This window comes from Palaemon carinicauda, chromosome 8 (genome assembly GCF_036898095.1).
Source record: "Palaemon carinicauda isolate YSFRI2023 chromosome 8, ASM3689809v2, whole genome shotgun sequence".
Taxonomy (NCBI): domain Eukaryota; kingdom Metazoa; phylum Arthropoda; class Malacostraca; order Decapoda; family Palaemonidae; genus Palaemon; species Palaemon carinicauda.
The window spans coordinates 159,796,939-159,819,935 of NC_090732.1; the positions used below are offsets into that span (position 1 = coordinate 159,796,939).

General features: G+C 44.8%; 1 protein-coding gene across 1 annotated transcript in view; it reads left to right on the top strand.

The window, feature by feature from the left end:
- Positions 1-22,997, top strand: part of LOC137646060 (nischarin-like) — a 69,783-nt gene that overhangs the window by 42,109 nt on the left and 4,677 nt on the right. Inside the window, exon 4 of the mRNA XM_068379216.1 lies at positions 18,718-18,857. Coding sequence (XP_068235317.1) covers positions 18,718-18,857 — 140 coding nt within the window. The remainder of the gene's footprint in view (positions 1-18,717; positions 18,858-22,997) is intronic.

Here is a 22,997-nt window from a genome sequence, read left to right on the forward strand (position 1 = left end):
ATGATTACATTTCTGTGTCTTTTTCATTGTAAAGTACTGTACAGAGAGCCATAGTTTGTTTCTACGTGCCATACAAACCCTCGTCCTTTAATTACAGAGATTACTTCGGTGCGAGCTGGAATCGGTCAATGAAATGTATAATGAGCAGTTATTAGACTAGAGAGGTGTGGCCAAGAAGGCCCACCCCCCTTCCAGTTGGCTTGTCACTCACTTTTGCTTCGACCGCTGTGGCATACAAATGTACTTAGAGCATTTATCAAAACTGTGGATCCTTTCTCTTACAATGTATGATTGTTGTGAATAATGGAATGGATACAAGAACTTTGTTATCTGGGGGAAGAGTGAATGTTGCAACCACTTCATGGCAAAGCCGGCTATAGATCTGCACTCTCTCTGTTCTTTGTGTTGAGGGCATTTCTGTTTGCAGCCTTCCCTTTGTGCCGAGTGTTGATCATGGTCTCTGGTGCAGTGACAGGTGTATGCCCTGAAGGGTAAGAAACACGCGAGACGTTCGTCGGAGTTGGATTGGGCTTGCCAAAGAAAACACCGGTGAAGTCTTTTCGCCACCACTGTTTCCACAGTGAGTCTGCTGCTGCCGCCCCTGCGCTTACGCCCTTAGATCAATACTTACTGTGCAGGTATGTGATCTACAGGAACCAGTGTTGGATCCTCCTGTGTCAGGGACTTTAGTTGTTGATGAGTCAGGTTTGGTTGCTCCCGGTCCCAGTAAGAAAGGTAAGGGCAAGGGCAAAGGTAAAGGTAAGGTCAAGTGTGTTCAACCCTGTCCATGATGTAACCTTGATCTCTAACCCAGTGCCAGCACCCCCCCTACCCCTTCCCCTGTATCCGTTGCTTGACCCTTGTGCCAGGGGGTCTGGCATCTGTTCTTCCCGTCTTGTTCAGGGGTCGCAGGACCTTGCGAGAGTGCCATCTCCTTTCCCTTGTGACAGTGTGCCTCAGTGTTGGGCTCCTGGGGGAGCAACCCATGTGGTTTCTCCCTCAGGTGGAGTATCGTCGTTGGTTCTCACTCAGACCTAAAGGAAGAAGCGTCTGTGTTTTTCTTCCTCATCCTCTTTCTCCTCCTCTTTGTTGTCCTTCAACTCTGATTCCTACTCTATGGATGTGTTTTTCTCTCTGGTATGAGGTACCCTAGCATGGAAGGTGGATGCTCTCCCAAGTCTGGCCCAGTATGCGTTGTTTCTGTGTTCAATGATCTGGTCGCTGATAAACAAGTTCAGGGTATCTTCAACCCTGGTGGCTCTCTTTTAGCTGCTGAGAGAGTGGTTTACAGATCAGTGGGCTCTGTTGTCAGAATATGTGAGGAGATTACCTTATAGGACCAATATTATCAGACAACCAATTTCAACATCAATTCACTCAAACCTACATGTGGTTCATCTAACTGCATGGAGATAGTCAACTGTACAGTATACAGGTATGCAAAAAAGAAGGATTTTTTGTGTCCTCTAGATTGTCTATTTCAGGTTCCAAAAGGCAATCTATTAATGCAGTAATTTGTATGAGACAGTGGAATGTGCATTTTGATTAGTGTAAGTTCATAAAGTTTCATTTATAAGAACTTTGGATTATTCTGTATTGTTGAGTTTTGCTTTTTGTGTCTTTTAAAAGGAAATTGTCTTTTTAAGCTATCAATGGTTATAGATCCATGCTCAATACTGTCCTCAAGCATCTTAGATTTTATTTATCCTCTTCAGGTATTATTGCAGATGTTTTTGGCCTTTTGCAATTGCAAAACTTTCAGCTGTCTTTTACATACATATACCAAGGCACTTCCCCCAATTTTGGGGGTTAGCCAACATCAAACAAATGAAACAAAAAGGGGACCTCTCCTCTCTACGTTCCTCTCAGCCTGAAAAGGGACTCAACCGAGTTCGGCTGGTACTACTAGGGTGCTACAGCCCACCCTCCCCCGTTATCTTTTATGTGCTATAAAACGGATTTTGAAGCAAAGCGAAAAATCTATTTTTGGGTGAGATAGCCATGTTGTCCTGATGGAAGGTTCCTATAGGTAGCTTTCTAAGGGATATTTGGCTGCAGTGATATTCCCAGAGAATTAACCTTTAGGTCTCCAGAATTTTAACTCCTGACGCGAATATCCTTAAATTTCACTTAAGGATATCGCATAATATCAGGGGACATATATTGTAGCGTTTTCGTTTTGAGGGGGAAGAGTGGCGATAATTGAAAGGGAGCCGTTATCAAGGTTACCCTTCCTCCCGTACTATTACGAGTATCCAAGATGGCGCTCATTCCGTGTAGCATTGAGCATGGTGCTATTGATATAGTAGTTTTCGGGAGGGATCTTGCCTATGCCTTTTCTATGGGTGGGTGGGTCCATCAGGACAACATGGCTATCTCACCCAAAAATAGATTTTTCGCTTCGCTTCAAAATCGGTATTTTGAGCTCAACCCATGTTGTCCTGATGGAAGCTTACCAGAGAATTACTAGAAAGTACTGTATCTGTGGATTTTCATAGGTGCCTTAACCTTGGGACAAATTTTCTATGGTCATCCTGACCATTGAGATATATGGCGTTACCTTTATACGTCATTACCACTAATCATGGACAATGTTAGGGCTTCCTGCCCCCTGCAGGGAAGAGTCATACTAGACAGTAGAAAAGGGGTCTCAATTGTTTGCATATATTGTATGAACAAACAAAAGTATCAACTAGTGTTACAAAGGTCTCACGGTTTGTATATGTTGTCAGAACAACCAAGTACAACTATATCCATAGTTTGTAAGCATACAACAATATGAGGTTTACTTAGTTAAATAAGTAAGAGAACTCTGGCCATATTTATTGTGTTAATTGCAGGGTGAAATAAGATGCAATTACACTCTAATAGACATTTATTTTGAATAAATGTCCAAATGGAATAACGAGTGTAACGTGTTACAGGAATTATACGTACAACGTATACAGAAAACCTTTTTCTTCCTGAGAGGGAAGAAATGATCAGTGCCATTCTGAAATTTGAAAATTTTGGTAAAATTTTCTAATATATTTTTCTGTAAATGTTGTATACAGTACTATCAACACTGTGTACTATGTACACAAGGCACAAGTGTTATCTGTATAATTCCACACCTGAGATTTTGAACAGTCTTAGTGTCACGATGGTGACACCCACTTAAAAGGTATCGCACTGGAAGTGTCAACACCTTTTCACCCTAATTGATAGTCCCAATCAATTCACTGTTCATCGCAGCACTAGACGACAGGTTTTAATACACTACCTGCCGCCACCACGTAATGCTTCAGCTCGTGCACTTGCTTTGCTTAGTGTTTGTAGAACACCCTGGATGACTTCCATCCAATATATGAGCGAAGACGCTCGAAGTCCATATACTGAAAAAAGTTCAGTGATGAAGCAATTTTTCTCGGATCATGACTGCGGGTGTACTGTCAGGATCCGCTCTGCGAATGAAATAGGTGAGCTTTGCCCTCAGTTGTTTTAGGGATAAGTTTGATCCTGAAGTTTCTCCTTTGAAGAGCTGTCCTCCCCTGAAGTCTGAAGTTCTTCGAAGATAGACCTTTAGAGACACTACTGGACAAAGAGAGACATCTTCCTTTAGAGGGCAGATTCTCCTGGGACCCCATCTCTTAGTGGGTAGCTCGTTCTTGGCGAGAAAGGTTGGATCAGGAAAGAGATTCAGTTCTCCCACTTCTGTGAACTGAATGTGGCCCTCATTTCTTGATAGGGCTAATATTTCACTAACTCTAGCCCCTGAGGCTATAGCAAACAGGAAAATAGCCTTTTGGGTTAGATCCTTGAGAGAACAATCTTCATTGTTCACAGATGAAGCATAATGTAGGACCTTGTCCAAGGACCATGAAATGGGCTTCGGAGGATCTGCAGGCCTAAGTCTAGCGCATGCCTTTGGGATCTTGTTAAAGATTTCGTTCGTCAAGTTTTTGGGTTCTCTGTGATGAAGCGAAGACAGTCGACTTTTGAACCCGTTGAGATAGTGCTGGGTTCGGTAGAGGGGCCGGCCTCAGCTTCAGTTCCATCACTAGAGGGAACCAGTTGCTCTTGGGCAACTTGGGGGCCATTAGAGCTGCCATTCCCTGGAAGGATTTCAGCTCGTTGAGGACCTTCACCAGGAGGTTGGATGGAAGGAACAGGAAAATCCGGGTCCATTCATTCCAACCGAGGGACATGGCTTCCATTGTCTCCGCTAGAGGGTCCTCGTATGGGGCTACATATCGAGGTAGTTTCTTGTTGTCGCTCGTCGCGAAGAGGTCGATCTGCAGTTCCGGGACTTGTTCCAAGATGGAGGAGAATGAGTCTGCCTCTAGGGACCATTCTGACTCTATGGGCTGGAGCCTGGATAGAGCGTCCGCTGTCACATTGCGGAACCCTTGTAGGTGAACTGCTGATAAGTGCCATCTCTCTGGACAAAGGATGGCTAATATCCCATGGTTGATATGGGACGATCTCGAGCCTTGTTGGTTCAGACATCTCATTATCACTTCGCTGTCCAAGATCAGTCTGATATAGACTGATCTGCGAGGGGAGAGTTTTCCAAACTTCAAGAGGACTGCCATGGCCTCCAAAATATTGATGTGAAAGGCTTTGAACAGAGATAACTAAGTCCCTTGAACTTTCCTTAGATGGGAGAGAACTCCCCATCCTTCCGTCAAGGCATCCGTGTTGATGGTCACCGATGGCAGAGGTGGTTGTAAGGGCTCGGTCCTCGTTAGGCTCTTGGCCTTCGATCACGGCTTGAGAAGTGGTCGTAGTAAGGCCGGTATTGGTCATTTTAGATCTCTTCGAGCGTTTGATGCGTATCTTCTCCAGACTCCTGACCCATCTTTCAGCTGTGCTCTTAGCACTGGGTCTGTTACTGGTGCGAACTGGAGAGAGCCCAGTACTCTTTCCTGTTGGCGTCTTGAGATCCTGTTGGATTTCAGTAGTCTCTTGACAGACCCTGCGATCTCCCTTCTCATCCCTGAGGGAATGGAGAGGCGGTGTGACCTCAGGTTCCAATGGATTCCCAGCCATTGAAACCCTTGAGCTGGAGAAAGTCGAGACTTTTTGAAGTTGATCTTGCATCCCGGATGTCCCAGGAAATGGATCACTTCTTTGGAAGCTTGCAGAAGAGCCGTTTTGGATGCTGCCCACACCAGCTAGTCGTCCTGGTACGCTGCTACCTGAACGCCTTCTAGGCGTATTTGTTGCACGACTGCGTCTGCAAGTTTCATGAAGATCCTTGGGGCTATTTTTAGTCCGAAGGGTATGGCTCTGAGAACATACTTTATCTTCTGTAACTTGAATCCTAGGTAGGAGGAGAGGGGGCGACTGACTAGAATGTGCCAATAGGCATATGCCAGGTCTATCGAGACTGTGAATGCCCCTTTGGGTAATAGGGTCCTTATGTGTTGAAGGATTAACATCCTGAACTTGCTGTTTTCTATGAACTTGTTGAGTGGCGACAAGTCCAGAATGACCCTGAGTTTGTCTGAGTCCTTCTTTGGAACACAAAACAGCCTTCCCTGGAATTCGATGGACTTTGCTTTCCTTATAACCCGTTTGCTCAAGAGCTCTAGGGTATATTCTTCTAATGAGGGTGTGGACTGTTTGAAGAATTGAGGAAATGGTGGTGGAGACTTGTTCTGTTTCCATCCTAGTCCAATCTTGATTAGGCCGTGGACCCAAGGATCGAAGGTCCAACGATCCTGAAAATGTTGGAACCTCCCTCCTACCGGAAGCATCTCCTTGCTTCGATTGTCTGGAGGGTTTACCTCCTCGACCGCATCCTCCCCTACCTCTTGAGGGATGTCTAGAGGAGCCCCGTCTGGATTCTTTACCTTTCGGCCAAAAGGTAGTGGTTTGCCTCTCAAACCCGGGGTTGAATGCTGGTGACTGGGCAACCAGCTGTTGAGGCACCACTTGGAAAGTGGTCTGTGTTTGGGCCACCACTTGGGGCACCGCAGTCATGGTGACTGTGGGATGTTGTTGAGCAGGCCGAGAGGGAAATCTAGGCCTCTTCGTCTTCCTTTTAGGTTGGGGACCCGCATTCGGGGAAGACTTCCTCTTTGAGGAGATGCCCCACTTCTGGAGAAGGTTCCTATTCTCCGTGGCAGCTTTCTCAACTACCTCTTTGACTACTTCGTTCGGGAAGAGGTCTTTACCCCAGATGTTTGAAGACACAGTATCAGCTTCTTAGGTTCGTGTTTCACTGTTGCACCAGCGAACACGAACTCTCTACAGGCTCTCTCAGCCTTCATGAAAGCATATAGGTCCTTTACTATGGTGGCCATATGCATTTTGGCCACGACCATGAGCATGTCTGGGGTACTTCTTTGGCCTGCACACATTTCTTTGCAGTTTTGTAGGGATAAGGATGCAGCAAGTCTCTCTTTCGGCTCTTGTTCCTTGCGCAAGAGATAGTCTGAAAGTTTAAGGAGATTTTCGCTAAACTCTCGTCCAGCAATGTCTGCGTCCAGTTTCCCTACTGAGAAGGTTAGGTGGACTTCCTTCTTTTCCATGGGCAAGGCTAACGACAGAGGCCTGCACTCCTCTATTGCAGGGCATGGTTCGCCTGCCTCCACTGCCTTGGCGACAGTTTTAAATGCCTTCAACGTAAAGGGGAAGGCTATTGAAGCAGGAGCAAGAAAGGTAGGGTGTTTCTTGCTCAAGGTGGACAATTTCGAATTTGAATAGCCCGTCTTTTTTAGGCTACTCGACAAGAGAGCCTGTGCCTTATCGTGGTCGAAATCCATGACTTCCTTTGGTTCCGTCTCCTCTCTTGGCGTTAGTTCATGCTTCAGTCGTATGAAGCAATCAAGGTAAGCGTTAAAACTTGGCCAAAACTGGATATCGTCTAAGCCGACGGCTCCCATCTTCTTCGAGATGTAGAGTTTACCGTTAGTAATCAGCATAAACTCCGCATACCTCCAGGGATTGGTTTTGAAGCAGGTTGGGAGGTCTTGGACTCTGGGTCGCCTGTATGACCCTTGGGAGGCGGTAAGTGGAGCTTCACGGAGCTCTTTCTCGAGTCTCGCTTCCCTTGCTTCGCCTTGCTTGCAAATGTTCTGCATTAAGGCCGTAAGATGGGCCAGTGCATGGCTCATGTTGTCCAATGGAGGGGTAGAAGCTGAAGATGTCGAGGGTAACGGCTCCGGTGCCGGCACAGACGGAAGGAACTCCGACTCGACATCATCCTCTTCTTCCGGCAGTATAGTAGACTCCTCCTCGGGATCATCCTTTAGTAGATCCTTTTCAGTGTCCGTAGACACTTCCGACATCCTTACCTCCTGATGGATGTCCATGCTTTGCAACACCTCGCTGACATCCGTCTCGATGGCAATCTGGACGCCGGGAGGTCCGGGTCGTGCTTGTGGCACGACAATTTCACTAACCGCTTTCAGGAACAACAAGCTACGCATCCAATCGTTAGGTAGGTATGGTCCCGGAGAGTTCTTCTGGAACCTTCGTACCCACTTGCGCAGCTTTTCACGTGCCGCATCCCTCGACTCCGTTGACTTGGGGTCGTCGAAACCTTCGGTCACCAAGGTCCGGCAAATATTGCAGACTTGGGGGTCCCAGTACTGCAGGGTTTCGGTAATGTTGGTGCATGGGGCATGAGACCTGCACGCTTTGTGACCGAAGAAGTTCCTACTCCTATGGTTGCAGAAGATTGCATCGCATTTCATCTGGGGTTCCTCCTGTTAAGAAGGAAAATTAAATAAGTATGTGGTTGTTTATCACACTTGATAAACAGAGTATGCAAAATATTGATATTAATATTTCTGGGCTCGAACCTGTGCCGCCCAGTGAATAAGCTCCATTTAGCACTTATTCTTAGGTAATTTACTGCTAAATATACCAGAGAAAAAATGTAAAGGAGTGCTAGGTTAACTAGCTCGCTCACCTATTGGTGTCGGTATAAAATTGGGCGTATAATCCAGAGGTCCCGCACTATTTAGATTCATCCACGACAGAAACCCCAATAGAGGAGAGCCGTTCAACCTCACTCGGTACTACTAACACTGCATCCGCTCAGAACCCAACTCCTTTTAGCACGTCTTGTGTTGTAACCCGCTTTTTTGTTGTGCTCTCGTTTTTCCACTTATTTTCATTGGATTATGGCTTCTTCGTCGGTTTCCCAGGAGACACCGTCTAAGTTAAGTACCAAGCTTGGTTTTGCTGTGTTTTGAGCAACCTAGATCGTTTAATATTTGAATTATAGGAGTTTATTCTCTTCGTTCATATCGATCTTGCTTGATTCCACTTACAGTTGGTACTCCTGTTTTGAGAGCTTTTAGTTTCACTCACGGTGTTACTATATGTATTATTTTTATTATTTTTATTATTAAATTTTATTTGTTATTGTGGATATTCATTATTTAGCGTTTAGAACCCTCGTGGTTCACTTTTTGGGCCGATATCATTTACGTATCGTTATGGCTGCCGACCTTCGTTGCTAGGCGGCAATGTTATTTTTTAAGCCATCAGGTGTGTCTTTTGTGATTTAATTATTATGTTGCATGCCTTGCCCAAAAAATTTTTCATGTGTTTATTTTATATTATCAACGCTATCACTATTATAATGAATATTGTGCTATTACTCCGTTTGATCTGTCTGGTTGGGGATCGTCAGTTGGTAGCCCTGCTGCTCCGTATCACGTGATCCTCCCCCATGCTCCCCCTCTCGCTAGGTGGGCGGCTAGGCTTCTCTCCCCCCCTCCCCTAGGGGACTGTTGCCTTCCCTCCTTTTAGAGGGGGTAGTTCAGTGTTTATGGACTTTGTCCTCCGGGTGTCCCGGCGGGTTCGTCTCTGTCTAGTCTGGTTGGCCACCGGTCAACAGAGTTGGATCCCGGTGCACCCTATTTTATATTCACTTATCACACTGGTTTATGTTATATGAAACCCTCTGGGTTCGGTTGGCGGTTCTTATCTACAGTTCCGCCCCCCTATTAATTTATAACAGTTCCTATGATTATATATAATGATTATATGACAGATCACTATCCCGGAGTTCCTATACGAATTGGTTTTGGATACTTTTATTTCCCGGCCCGGGGCTTAGCCTCGCCCCGGGAAATCAGACACCATGTGTCTTAATTTCTTGTTGTTGCATCCTTTTTTATGCTCCCGGCTCGACCGGAATGGATGGCTATACTTTAGTCTTAAGCTAGACTTATGTTTAGGCCCGGGTCCTCCGGACCCGCCCCTACTTAAGAATATTACAGTTAAGCTCTAATCTTGTGTTAGGCTTATGTTAGGCCCGGGTCCTCCGGACCCGCCCCTACTTAAGAGAATTACAGTTTCTCATATACTATTCTTTTTATAGATGGTGCATTGTCAGACGACGGCCTGTGCAGCTGTTCTACATCAGCCCTGCGGCCATACCGTCTGTCGGTCTCACGCCCTCTGCGGAGTGCAGCTGGAGGATGTCGTGGTATGGCACCCGGATAACTGTGTGGTCTGTTTTGACCTCGTTACCACCCTTGGATCTGACTCGGTGAGTCCCGTTGGCTATGTTGCCTTCTTATTTATCTTACCTTTTTTGGCATACATACACTATTTAGTAAGATATCTATGGTCTTGAAGGACCACTGGGAGTCTTCCCTTTTTAATTCCCACTATTATTTCAGGCATCCCCGGAGCAAAAGTCTGCGGCTCGGGCCACACTGAAAGTGTGGGTTGGTGGTTTTGCCCGGAACGTGAAGTCCAAGCGGCCGTACGTCCTCTCCGAGGACTACTGTTCCTTGATTTACCCCAACGCCAAGTCTTCAGCCGCTGTGGCTAGGCATGTTGCAGCTCCCATCATTGCCCACATTGATGCCACCATAGCGGGGTTCATTGATCCAGAGCAGGATCCGTCGGACGCCCCCGGAGATCTAGAAGACAATGTTGCCTCCATGAACCTTGACGTGGAACCCATGTTATTGGATGATCCAGATACAGGTAGGGTGGTAAGTGAGGCAGGTGTTTCCGGCGCTGAGATTCCTATCCTCAGCCCCTCTCTTTCTTCTTCATCTGATCGCTCTTCCTTTCATGGTTTTTCTGGGGACCGTGATTCGTCCCAACGATCACACTCGGTTCCCCCCAAGAATAAGTCTAGAACCTTACCTAAAGCTCGTAAGCCTCATAAGGCTTCTCATGGTTCTAAGCAGAATACAAACCTGTCATCTAAGGCTTCTGGCTCCTCCTCTAAGTCTCGCGACCCGGGAGTTCATTCCGCCACTCCTGCTGCTAGCCCGGGCCTTTCCGAATCAGCCATGCTTCACATCGTGTCGGAGATGCAGGCTAAGTTGGTATCAGAGATGCAGTCTAAGATGGACACGATGTTCTCTAACATCGGTCAGAGACTTGGGGCATTAGAGCAAGGTGCTCCGGAGCGAGTCCAAAGCTCTCTCATCCCGGATGCCTCTAAGCTCCCGCCGTTTGCCAAGAATAACCCTTGGCGTATGGCTCTTCATTCCCCGTTCTCAGACGGAATGTTAACTTTGGAGGGTCTTGGCACTCGTCCCCTAGAGGACTTTGAATTCTTTCCTCCTGGTCTGGCATTTCCATTTCATGGTTATGCCAGGCTTACCGAGGAAGCTTTGGTTCGGTTAGACAAGGTCCCCAAAGAGACAGTCATCTTCCCTAAAGAGCAAGCCCAATCTGTGTGGGCCAGATTCCTGAATGACATCGGCTGCACCAACACCATGTTGACGCCTTATAAGAGCTCCTTCACAATGTTCTTAATGGACAAAAACACCGTGACTCCATGTGTCAATAAGGTAGCAGAGCTTGCCTTCCAATATGCTCTGGAGGAGAAGCCCTTGCCTCCCATCCGAGAGGTGGATCCAATCTCCCTTTTTCTTCCTTCAGGCATTGAGTGTTGGGACAACGTCCATACCACCTTTACCTCTGGCAAGCTAGCAGCAGACTGTGCTTCAGTAATGTTTAGTGAGCGGCTTCCCCGTCTCCCGGAATCCCTCATTAAACAGGAGTATGATTCCCGCCTACGCGTTGGCCGTACTCTGAACTTGGCCACTTCCACGGAGTCGATAGCCTTGACTTACGATACTGAGAGTATTTTTAAGTCTCTCAACAAGGCTACGTTGCAGTCATTATACTATGACCTGTATGACTTCGCTACTGCTAAACGCAGGTGTCGCAAACATGTCCTGGCAGAGGCGACTATTAGGCATGAACCTAATAAGCTTATCCGGTCCTCCTGTTGGGGTCCAAATCTCTTCCCTGAGGTTCTTGTAGAGGAAGTCTTGGCGGAGGCCACTAGAGTCAACCAGAGCCTTAAAGCCCGTTGGGGTTTGACTCCTAAACGTAAATATGACCCTGCAAATTACCAAGCCCGGGGTAGGAAGAAGCTCCGTCCATATACCTCCACCCAGTTCAGGCAACAGCAGAGTGGTTCGTCCAATTTCCGGCTGCCTCTTCCCCCATCTCCTGTTGCCCCTGCACAGCCTTCCACCTCTCAGGCTCCTTCGGACGACTATGTCACCGTTCTGCTCCCTAAGAGCCAGCTTTCCGGTGCCTCCGCCACTTCTCCTGCCTTTAACCAGTCTTATGAGGCTCATAGCTTTTCCCAGAGTTATGGTAGAGGTAGAGGCTACCACCGTGGTTCTAACCAGAACAAAGGCAGGGGAAGAGCCTTTCGCAGGGGAAAGAACTTCCGAGGCGGACGTGGAGGCAACTCCTCAAACCAATACTGAGGTGCAGCAGGTAGGGGGGAGGCTCTATGCCTTCCGCAACAAATGGAGGTTCAGTCCCTGGGCTTTCAGTATCATCTCCAAGGGACTGGGGTGGAGTTGGATTCAAGGACCTCCTCCTCCGAACAAATTTCATCAACATTCCACTCCGGACCTGGTCGAATTTGTCCAGGATCTTTTACAAAAGAACGCCATACAAGAAACGAAACACCTGAAGTTTCAAGGTCGGCTGTTCAGTGTCCCGAAGAAGGATTCAGACAAGAGAAGAGTGATTCTAGACCTATCCCTTCTCAACTTGTCCATTCAATGCGACAAGTTTCGAATGCTTACCGTCTTGCAGGTGCGGACCTTACTTCCCCGTGGGGCCGTCACCACCTCTATCGATCTTACAGACGCCTATTATCACGTCCCGATAGCGAGACACTTCCGTCCGTATCTAGGCTTTCGCTTAGGGGACAAAAGTTACTCCTTCAAGGTGATGCCTTTCGGGCTCAACATCGCCCCAAGGATCTTCACAAAGTTAGCAGAAGTCGCTGTTCAGGAACTCAGGAATCAAGGGATTCAAGTAGTAGCCTATCTGGACGACTGGCTCATTTGGTCAGACACCTCCCAAAATTGCCTAAAAGCCACTCACAAAGTCATCCATTATCTTCAATCTCTAGGCTTCCAGATCAACTTCAAGAAGTCCCGTCTTCTTCCAAAATCGAAGTTCCAATGGCTCGGCCTGCAATGGGATCTTATATCTCATACTCTGTGTCTTCCCAAACCCAAGAGGTTAGAGATTGCAAGGAACACCAAACGCTTTCTCAAAGACAAAGTAAGTTCCAGACGTCTCCAAGAGAGGATTCTGGGGTCCCTTCAGTTTGCCTCAGTGACGGATCTTCTTCTGAAGGCAAAATTGAAAGATATCAATCGTGTCTGGCGTTCGAGGGCGAACTGGAAGCTCCGGGACAGGAAAGTCCGCCTTCCTCCCATTCTACGGGAAAGACTTCTTCCTTGGACAAGAGCAAACAGTCTGTCAAAGTCAGTTCCCCTTCGATTTCCGCCTCCGAAGTTAATCATTCACACGGACGCATCCTTATCAGGTTGGGGCGGCTATTCTCAGCTCAGGAAAGTTCAAGGTCTTTGGTCCCCCTTGTTCCGCCAATTTCACATCAATGTGCTGGAGGCCATGGCAGTTCTTCTAACCCTGAAACGTCTCGCTCTTCCCAAGAGACAACACCTTCGTCTGGTCCTCGACAGCGAAGTGGTGGTCCGCTGCCTCAACAGAGGCGGGTCAAAGTCAGGGCCTCTGAACCATGTTCTAGTAGCCATATTCTCCCTAGCAGCCTTGAACCGTTGGCATCTTTCAGCTGTCCACCTGGCGGGAGTCCGGAATGTAGTGGCAGACGCCCTGTCCCGGACCTCCCCTCTAGAATCGGAATGGTCACTCGATCTAAAGTCATTTCGGTGGATTCTCTCTCAGGTTCCCGGTCTCCAAGTGGACCTCTTCGCCACGGAGTCCAACCACAAATTGAGAGTATATGTGGCTCCCAATCTAGACCCTCAGGCTTACGCCACAGACGCCATGTTTCAGAATTGGGACATCTGGGAAAAGATTTATCTCTTTCCCCCGGTGAATCTTTTGATGAAAGTTCTAGACAAGCTGAGATCCTTCAAGGGACAAGTAGCCTTGATCGCACCCAACTGGCCCAAGAGCAACTGGTATCCTCTCCTGCGAGAGTTGAGACTATACCCTCACCCGATACCCAATCCGGTTCTGTCTCAGATAGTACAAACACGCGTTGTGTACGCTTTCTCAAACATTCAGAGCGCCCTAACTTTATGGACTTTATGAAGTTTGCGGCCATGCATGGTGCCAATATTGATCCTCAAAACACCCTGTTCCTAGAATCGGATAAACGGGATTCCACCATCCGCCAGTATGACTCTGCAGTTAAAAAGTTGGCAAAATTTTTGATAGACTCAGACGTGAACTGTATGAACTTGAACCTTACAGTCACTTTCTTTAGATCTTTATTAGAATCAGGTCTGGCAGCCAATACTATCACCACTATTAAATCTGCTTTGAAAAAGATCTTCCTAGTGGGTTTTAACATAGACTTAACCGACTCTTTGTTAGCTTCAATTCCGAAAGCCTGTGCCAGACTGAAACCGGTTACTCGTCCTACCCCAGTGACCTGGTTCCTTAATGATATACTCAAATTGGCTTCTGATACCCTTAACAGTTCTTGTGAGTACATTCCCCTTCTCAGGAAAACACTTTTCCTGGTGAGCTTGGCTTCCGGGGCAAGAATTTCTGAACTGGCAGCTTTGTCGAGAGACCCGGGTCATATTGAGTTCCTGCCTTCGGGAGAGGTCCTTCTTTCACCTAACAAATTCTTTTTGGCTAAGAACGAAGACCCTCAGAACAGATGGTCCTCCTGGAAAATTGTTCCCCTCACGCAAGACCCGTCTCTGTGCCCTGTTACTACTCTTAGGTCTTATTTATCCCGGACCTCCTCTAACTCCTCGGGGCCTCTATTCGTTAGAGAACAAGGCGGTACCATTACTATTAAAGGGATCAGGCAACAAATTTTGTATTTTATTAAACAAGCTAGCCCTGACTCTTTTCCTCTTGCACATGATATCAGAGCGGTTGCTACTTCGGTGAACTTTTTTCACCACATGAATTTTATGGACCTTTCCAGGTATACAGGGTGGAAATCGCCGTCAGTGTTCAAGAAACACTACCTTAAACATTTGGAAGCCCTAAAATTTTCTACAGTAGCTGCAGGGAGCGTAGTTACTCCCAGGTAACTCACAGGTTAATGCCTTGTCTCTTTATCTCTCCCTCTTACCTGCCTCATTTATACCCTATTGTATTCGTTGGTCTCGCACCTGAATACTGTTATTATATTTGTAAATTTTTAAAACTCCTGAGTATCTGTATATATTATCACTCACGGCATTATTATACCTACCTTATTTGTCAATTGTCTACCAAGTGGATTTATGTTCATATTTAAGATACCCTTATAATTGTTTTTTGGTACTCATCTCTGATTAAAGCATCCTGTATTTCCCTTACGCTTATGTTTTTTCCTTTATTTTGCAAGTTTGGTGACATTTCTCTTGTATAGATTCACTGGGCGGCACAGGTTCGAGCCCAGAAAAGGGATTTTGACGTAGGAAAAATCTATTTCTGGGCGAGGGACCTGTGCCGCCCAGTGAACCCTCCCAGCTCCTCTCCCTTGGAGTCCCCAAACTTTGGGTGCTAAGGAGTTGGGTTCTGAGCGGATGCAGTGTTAGTAGTACCGAGTGAGGTTGAACGGCTCTCCTCTATTGGGGTGTCTGTCGTGGATGAATCTAAATAGTGCGGGACCTCTGGATTATACGCCCAATTTTATACCGACACCAATAGGTGAGCGAGCTAGTTAACCTAGCACTCCTTTACATTTTTTCTCTGGTATATTTAGCAGTAAATTACCTAAGAATAAGTGCTAAATGGAGCTTATTCACTGGGCGGCACAGGTCCCTCGCCCAGAAATAGATTTTTCCTACGTCAAAATCCCTTTTTAAGCATTATAGCTTAGGATAGTAAGCTAGAAAGAAATTAGGAAAGACACATACTTGTGTATCCTTTCCAGCCAATTGCTATGACCTCCCCTCAATATTAAGGTTATAGAGTTTCCTTGATCAGAGCAAACTCAAAAGAGAAGAGTTCTAACCTCTAGGGATAGAAAAAGTGTATACTACCACTGACCCTTCTTGAATTATTTAATATTGTGGGGTAAGTTATTACCTGATTTCTAATCAGAGTATTGAAAGAATTCTATTCTTTCAATATAGGATTGGTCTCAGCAATAGACTGTGCAAGGATACACTAGGTATATTGTAAAATAACTACTGTATAATATATACTATAGTTTTCTGTCTGCAGTATATACTATACTGCAAATATACTGGCTACTGTATAATCATATACTGTAGTTCAGCCGTCATATTGCCAGCAGGGCTAGCACCTGACGGCACAGTCTGGCCGGCACCTGACGGTACTGGTCCAGCCGGCATGCCGTCGACTGAGTAAGTACCTGACGGCACCGGTCCAGCCGACATGCTACCGGCTGGGTTAGTACCTGGCGGCATTAGCTGACAGAGAGAAAGCATGGAGTGAAGGGCTGCCTTATTAAAATGTATGTTTACAATAAATAAGGGTGTAAGTATATACTAACCTTACCGCTTTCCTCTAAAATGAAGGTTCAAATGGAAGGAGAGAATGCATCATTCAAACTTCCGTCCAGCCACAAGATCCGTTGCCGGCATTGCCGGTTTCAGGAATGTGGATGGCAGTCCAAGAGAGGACTGAAGAACACTCAGCAGCGGAGGGGTCTCCCACCGGCAGCCGTCACAGCTGGCACAGCCTTTCCCTGAGCCTTGCGTCCATAAGGGAAGGACTGATTGACTACACAGCTGCTTATGTAGGAGCCCGGCTGGCATCACGATCTACCCGCCAAGTGGTTAGATTGTAGGATGACGGCCACAGGATTGCGATAGCTAGGCCATCGCTAAAGGACAGAGAGGGGCAGGGAAAGGGTCCTGTATCCAGTGTGGAAGAAGGTGGTAGGGTTGCCGCCACTTCCACACAAGAGTGAAACTTTGTTTCAGTATCGGCGCCATCCTAGGCGGCAGAAGAATATCTATTCTTCAGCCTAGGGTCTGCGGGGGAAGGTGGCGGCATCATACTACCACTTCAAGTGCGGTCTAGGGAGGCTTAGCCTCTTATGCCAGCAGCACTAAGCCGGCAGGGGAGTGACTACTCACCCTGCCGCTCGGCCACCGACAGAAAGACTGAATACTCTAAGGTTCTGTAAAAAACCCAATCCGGCATACTCGCCGGCAAGGGTGGGAGACAGAAAACATTAGCCCAGTCAAGCCTGAGTGAACTACTCTATGGCAAGACTAAGATAGGGTTGTCGCCTATGGCGGCACTCATAGGGAAGAAGGGATTACACTTAAATATCCACAGGAGATGAGTATCGAGTTATATAATTAATTCTAGGAAATGTACTATCTCCTGTTGAATTGATAAAACAATTCACGAGGGTAACCGGGGATAATGAAAGTATACAAAAGCTCATAGGCTAGGTAGCCTAGCACAGGGCGAGATTCGGTTACCTAAATCGCCGAAATTCTAACGTATACGATCGACATAAGGAAGGGGAAATTTATATGCATAAATATATCTTTACTAGTATAATTGTTCCTAAATAGCTTTCATAATTTATTAATGCTATTACAAATGGGAATGTCTTCTGCTAACTAAATAACACATGCGTCATGAACGATGGCGCCCATGGCGCCTCCGGTGATCGGCCAAGCTCCGAACACATTAAATTACACTTATTTCTCTGTGAAGCAGGAGCTAAAAATTATACATCGTAAAGAATAAATACTCAACTTTCCAGAGGTAGAAGAAGCTGGAGAATACATTATAAATCCTCAAAATAACGATCACCACCGTTAGATCAAAAGGGAACACCACCGTGAGAAATCGCTACAAAAATAGGAATTAGCGCCATCTTGGATACTTGTAATAGTACGGGAGGAACGGTAACCTTGATAACGGCTCCCCTTCTATTTTTGCCAATCTTCTCCCTCGAAACGAAAACGCTATTCGGGGTGAAGATTGCTATGTGTCGTATCAAGATATACGTCCCCTGATATTATGCGATATCCTTAAGTGAAATTTAAGGATGCTTGTGCCAGGAGTTAGAATTTTGGAGACCTAAAGGTCAATTCTCTGGGAATATCACTGTAACCAAATATCCCTTAGAAAGTACCAGGACAACATGGCTTGAGCCCCAAAATCTAGATGTAGTGTTACAGTATGTAAAGTCCTCGTTTTGACCCTTTGGGAGGTCTCTATTAAAAACCCTATTGTCAAGACCATTTTACTGTTAGCTTGGGTGAGCTGCAGACCCTTTCTAATAGATTTTGGTGTTGAGAGAATGATTTTACGTGTCTTACCTACTTTTCTGGTTAAGTATTATTTTAAATAAGAAATCTTCCTCAATTTTTCCACATTCCTTCATTTAAGAAAGTTAGTTTCCTTTGTCTGATTACAGCAGTTAACATTAGATGGAAAAGGTACCTTATTTGCTTTGTGTGGTGAAGATTCCAGGATGCTCTCTCTCCTAGAATACTGTCTTTTCTCATTAACAATTTGGTGACAGACTCTCACAGAGAAGTGTATTAAGGTCAGATGCAGAATGATATGTAATTCATTTTGATTTATAGATCAGATTAGTTTTAGATTAAAACTTTAAAAAGAGTTTCTATGATAGATTTAAGTTTTTTTGCGTATTGTTATACAGTAAATATATAGTTCTATGGTTCAATATGGAAAAGATTATTGGAAAAGAATTCATAGTTTTTAAATTCTTTCAAATAGGCATTAGTTTTTAAACCTCTTGGGTATTTATTTTTTGCATTTATCTATTTTGATTCATGAGTTATTGAGTGATTTGAAGTAATGTTTGCTTCACGAAGGTGAGTCTCAGACAAATAGGCATAATTATTTAGGCTAGTGTTTAATTTGATTGGTTCTTTCTTTCACTATCCCACCTCCATCCAAGTGTGGGATTCAACCATATGAAGCTTATTTGAGTTTCATAGAAATAAAAGGAATTTTGATTATAGAATTTATTATTTCTATACCCACCTAAGCTTCATGTCATCCCCCCCCCCCTTCTCCTCCTGGCTATCTAGTAATGTCAGGATGATTTGGGGTACGTTTTGACTTCTAAAGTTTGTTGGTTATTGAGGCATTTCCAAGTTATTATTTTCATACGCCACAATCTAATTTGAATACTTACAGTGAAAGAAAAGGGAGAACATTAGAATTTTAGGATGTTGACATTTAAGAAGGAAGCCGTATGTAGCTGAGGTGAGTATAGAAATAATAAATTTTATTGAAATTCCAATTTTTTATTGCAAATGAGGAATAAAGTATCCTAAAAGTGTTCTGAAATTTCAACAGTTGCATGCAATCTCACATCGTCTCAAAAACCCCCTACCAACAAATGTGGCTTCAGAGCAAGAGACTGACTTCAGCCATGTAGCTGACTTTGCATCACAAGTGAGATATCTTGTTGTGGAAGGGAGCAATGCATTTCACAGGTACTGTTTTACACATAATTTAATCAGTTGATTAGTGTGTAGTTAATGATGTGATTAATTGAATGAGATGATAAATTATTTCTTAATCATTTGATTCATTTATAGGGGTTTATTTATCAACAAAATTTGCATGAGTTATTGATTTATCAGTTGATAATTTTTAGATAATTTTCTCTTTAGTTCACGATTTTATTGATTTATATTTGCTAGTACCTCATTGTTATTGATTGTAAAGGTCCTAAGGTCTTGGAGCTAGAAAATATTAGATTTTCCTGCTTACTCGGTTATTATTTCCATGAATATTACCTCTGAACAGAATAAGCTTTGACATGGAAATGCCAGCTTGACAACCTCTAGATTAAAAAAGATCCCCTTTGGTGTCGTACCCTCCATCACTTGAATTAGCCGTCAATACATATCTGCTGGGAAGAGACATGGCCATGGCATGTTCAAGGGTTAGCATGGGAAGAGAAGCATAGAATTTCAAATTTAAGTGATCATTGTCACTAGAACACATCTAGTTTTTTACCTTGTCGTTTTATTGATTTATTTAGGAGTCTTGACGTCTCTGAGTGATATTTCTTTAGTTTGGCTGTGCTATGCTATTCAGGTACTGTATGTCCATATCTAGTCCGTCTCTAAGGTATTGCAATCTGTATACATCAAATAATTTTTTTGCTTATACTCAGTTTGTCCTTTCTCTCTTTGTGTTTACACTCCAAATGCCCTCTATCCCAACATTGCCCTCTTTATGGATTTCACGATGACAAAAATATTTGGAGATGTAAAGATGTAGGCATATTCTAAATTGACATGATTAGAGTAAATGAAAGAAGTTGTGGGGATTAAGTCAATCATATGAATCTGAACACAGTGTTTTGTTCAGACATAGAATGATTATTTTTTGTTCAGACATAGAATGATTATTTAGTTATGAATCATAAAGCTCTAATTTCTAATCAGTTATTATATTTAGTTATTGATGGGTGACCTATTTTGGTGCCTCATTGTGGTAATTGTTAACCTAACTGATTTTATGTGCCAGGTTGTGCTAGTGTCTTATTGTGTGTGTGTGTTTTTTTTTTTTTTTTTTTTTTTTTTTTTATCTACGAAGAAAGCTTTGTGAATACATTACGATCACTTTGCATTGAAGACGTCATCTTGTGACTGTCACCTACTTGGTAGCATTTGAAAATGTTAGTCCTGTTCTTATTTTGATTCATGCAAGAGCAAGAACTTTTTTTTTTTTTAGTAATCTTAGCCATCATTATTATTTCTATTTGTTCCTATGCAAACACAAACCATCGTCCTTTAGGTAGGGAGTATGTTTTTAGCGCGAAGCTGAACAGCCGTTGAATTGGATAACGAACAGTTAAGCAACAGGTTGAAGCAGGGTTGAGGAACTCTGCCCCCTTGCCTGTCAAATTCTCTTCACTTATGTTTTCGGACATATCAAGTACAGACATAATAATGCGTCCTTAAGCTAAATTTTAATTTTCTTTTTCTTTCTGGAGGTTATTGCTGGCTGTAGATTTTTAATGTGAAGCAAGATACACAATTGTGGGTGGATGGACATTTCATCCATTTTTTTTAAACCAGCTGTAAATCCAAACACTCTCTGTGCTCTTGCAAGGGGCATGATTGTTTGCAATCATTCCCGTGTGCAGAGTGTAGGCTGTGACCTCCTCTGCAGTGTCAGACGTATGCTTTGATGGGAAGGAAAAGAGCTTTGCTTATTCTTTCCACTCATAGGGTGCATCTGCTATTGCCATCCCTGGCTCATTCCTGGGGGGAGTAAATGCTGGAGCAAGGAGTCCTTGGATGGGATAGGTTCTTTGGCTTCCATATCAGCCCCCCGCCCGAGCCAATGCATGGGGCTGGAGCAGGGGCCCCATGTCAGAGCCCCATGACTCAGGCCCCAGAGCCATGGTGTCAATGCCATGTCTTTGCCCTCTAGGGTTAGATTGATCCCTGCATCTGGGCCTAATAGCATAATGGAGAGGCTTCTGGTGGGAGGGTCCTCTGGGGATCGACATGTTCGCCATATGGCTAGATACGAAGTGCCCCGGGTTTTTTCCTCCCAATCCAACCCCATGGTCTGTGTTTGAAGTTGCTTTCCAACACCAATGTGATCACATGGATGGATCACATAGATGCTCTGCCTCTGGTCAACCATGGTCCGTCGGTTAATCTACTTTGTCGGATTGCGCCTGGACTTAGTTTGATTCGGGTGGCTCCTAGATAGCCTCATGCCGAAGGATATCCTGTTTTGCCTTGTCGAGATCCCAGAGGAACTCCCTTGGCCCTCACTCTCTCAGGGAAAGTGGGCTATTCTCTATGATGGATATCAGAGAAGGGATTCTTCTTGAATTGCATTACCTCTAGATCAGATCACGCAGTTCCACTTCTTCCTGACTAGGAGAAGTTCCTCTCAATAAAGGCCGTCAAGGCTACTCTTCAGACTTTAGCTTTATATTTCAATGGAAGGGGGTAGACCTCTCCTTCTCTATACTCGGGAGTTGCTTTAAGAGCCTTGCTGTTATTGGTACCTTATCTGAGCCATTGTGAAGGCCTCAATGAGGAACGATTTTCTCCCTGAGTTCGTTGATATGATCATCTGAGGGAAAGACTCACTACTGCTGTGTCTCTCAGCATACCCAGTTACTCTGTCCTCGTCCTCTGCTTGGGTGGGTACTTTGCTTCTCGCAATTGATTTAGCCTCAGGTTATGGCAAAAGGAAATCAGTCTGTCTCTATGCAGGAGTAATTGGTTCCTTGAGGACTGCACGATCAGCCAATCGTTGAATTACCTCAGAAGACAAATCCGTTCAAGTAAGTCCAAGACATGGTGAGTGTAAACACCAGCGTGAACATCTTTGTGGCAGTAGACAGCTAAAGCACAGGGCTTTGAACTGATATACAACACCACCACCACCACCACCACCACCACCACCACCACCACCACCACCACCACCACCACCACACACACACACACACACACACACACACACACACACACACACACACACACACACACACACCCCGTGGGTGAAGCAGAGGAACTTTCTGCTGGAACCATCTCAGATGACTTTGAGAGTGTTCTAATCTATCATCGCTTTCACTTCTGCCACAAGCGCCAGAGCTATCTGTGATTCCGGAAGGTAAGACAAGAACATAATTAGTGTGAAAGTGATGGGGCTGAGAGCTGATAAAAGGAAGGCAGCACCTGTCCTGGAGGACTTTCACCATCCAACTTTCTGCTTCTTATTGCTGCCATGTTGCCTAATAGCTTGACAGGCATCCCCCTACTTGCAGCATCTGGAGTAGAGGTATGCCCACTTCTGCATCCCTTCCTAACTTCCTTCCTCTACCAGTCTTCCTGGCTCAGCTAGGTTGGTAGCAAAAGGAAGCGACATTATCCTCACCTTTCTTAAAGGTGGAAGTGGCTGGAAGATCAGATCAAGATCAGGAGGCTGCCATAGGCTTCTTCATTGCTAACTTCTAAGGTTGTGATGTAGAAGCTCTCTGTGTGGTTATCTATGAAGAGCCTGGGACAGTAAAGGTAACAGCTTGATGAATCAGTGAGTTTTTGTAGTGGTTTGCGGACTGCTGTCAGACGTAGCATCCAGACTGCCTAGTGTCTGAATGCTGACCACACCCCAGCTTTTCACTACACAATAAAATACGGTGGAATGCCCAGAGATCAGGGCAAAAAGCAACCTATCAAGAATGAACTCGGCACTGGACACTACCCCTTGATTTCATACTGGGCAAGGGTACGCAGCCAGAACTGCTGAACTTTTCATCATCTTTTCTTGCCCTAAGTTTGCTAAATAAACAGGTAGTATGACCTTTGATTTAATCCTAGGGAAAATTAATAATATACATAATAAATAGCTTGAATCTCAGGTAAGATTTTAGAAAGGGAGCAAATAACTCATTTAAATGAAGATTGGTGGCTGAGGAGACAGGTTATGCAGGTAAAAGAAACTCTTATTACTGTTTACAAAAATAAAAATAAAATATTTATTTTGAGAAAGAAAAAAATGATGCAATGGTGAGAAAATGCAGGTCCTCAATATTGAATGAACTTGACCAGCAATAACTAGACTAGAAAATTTGATTAAAAAAACAAAGCTAC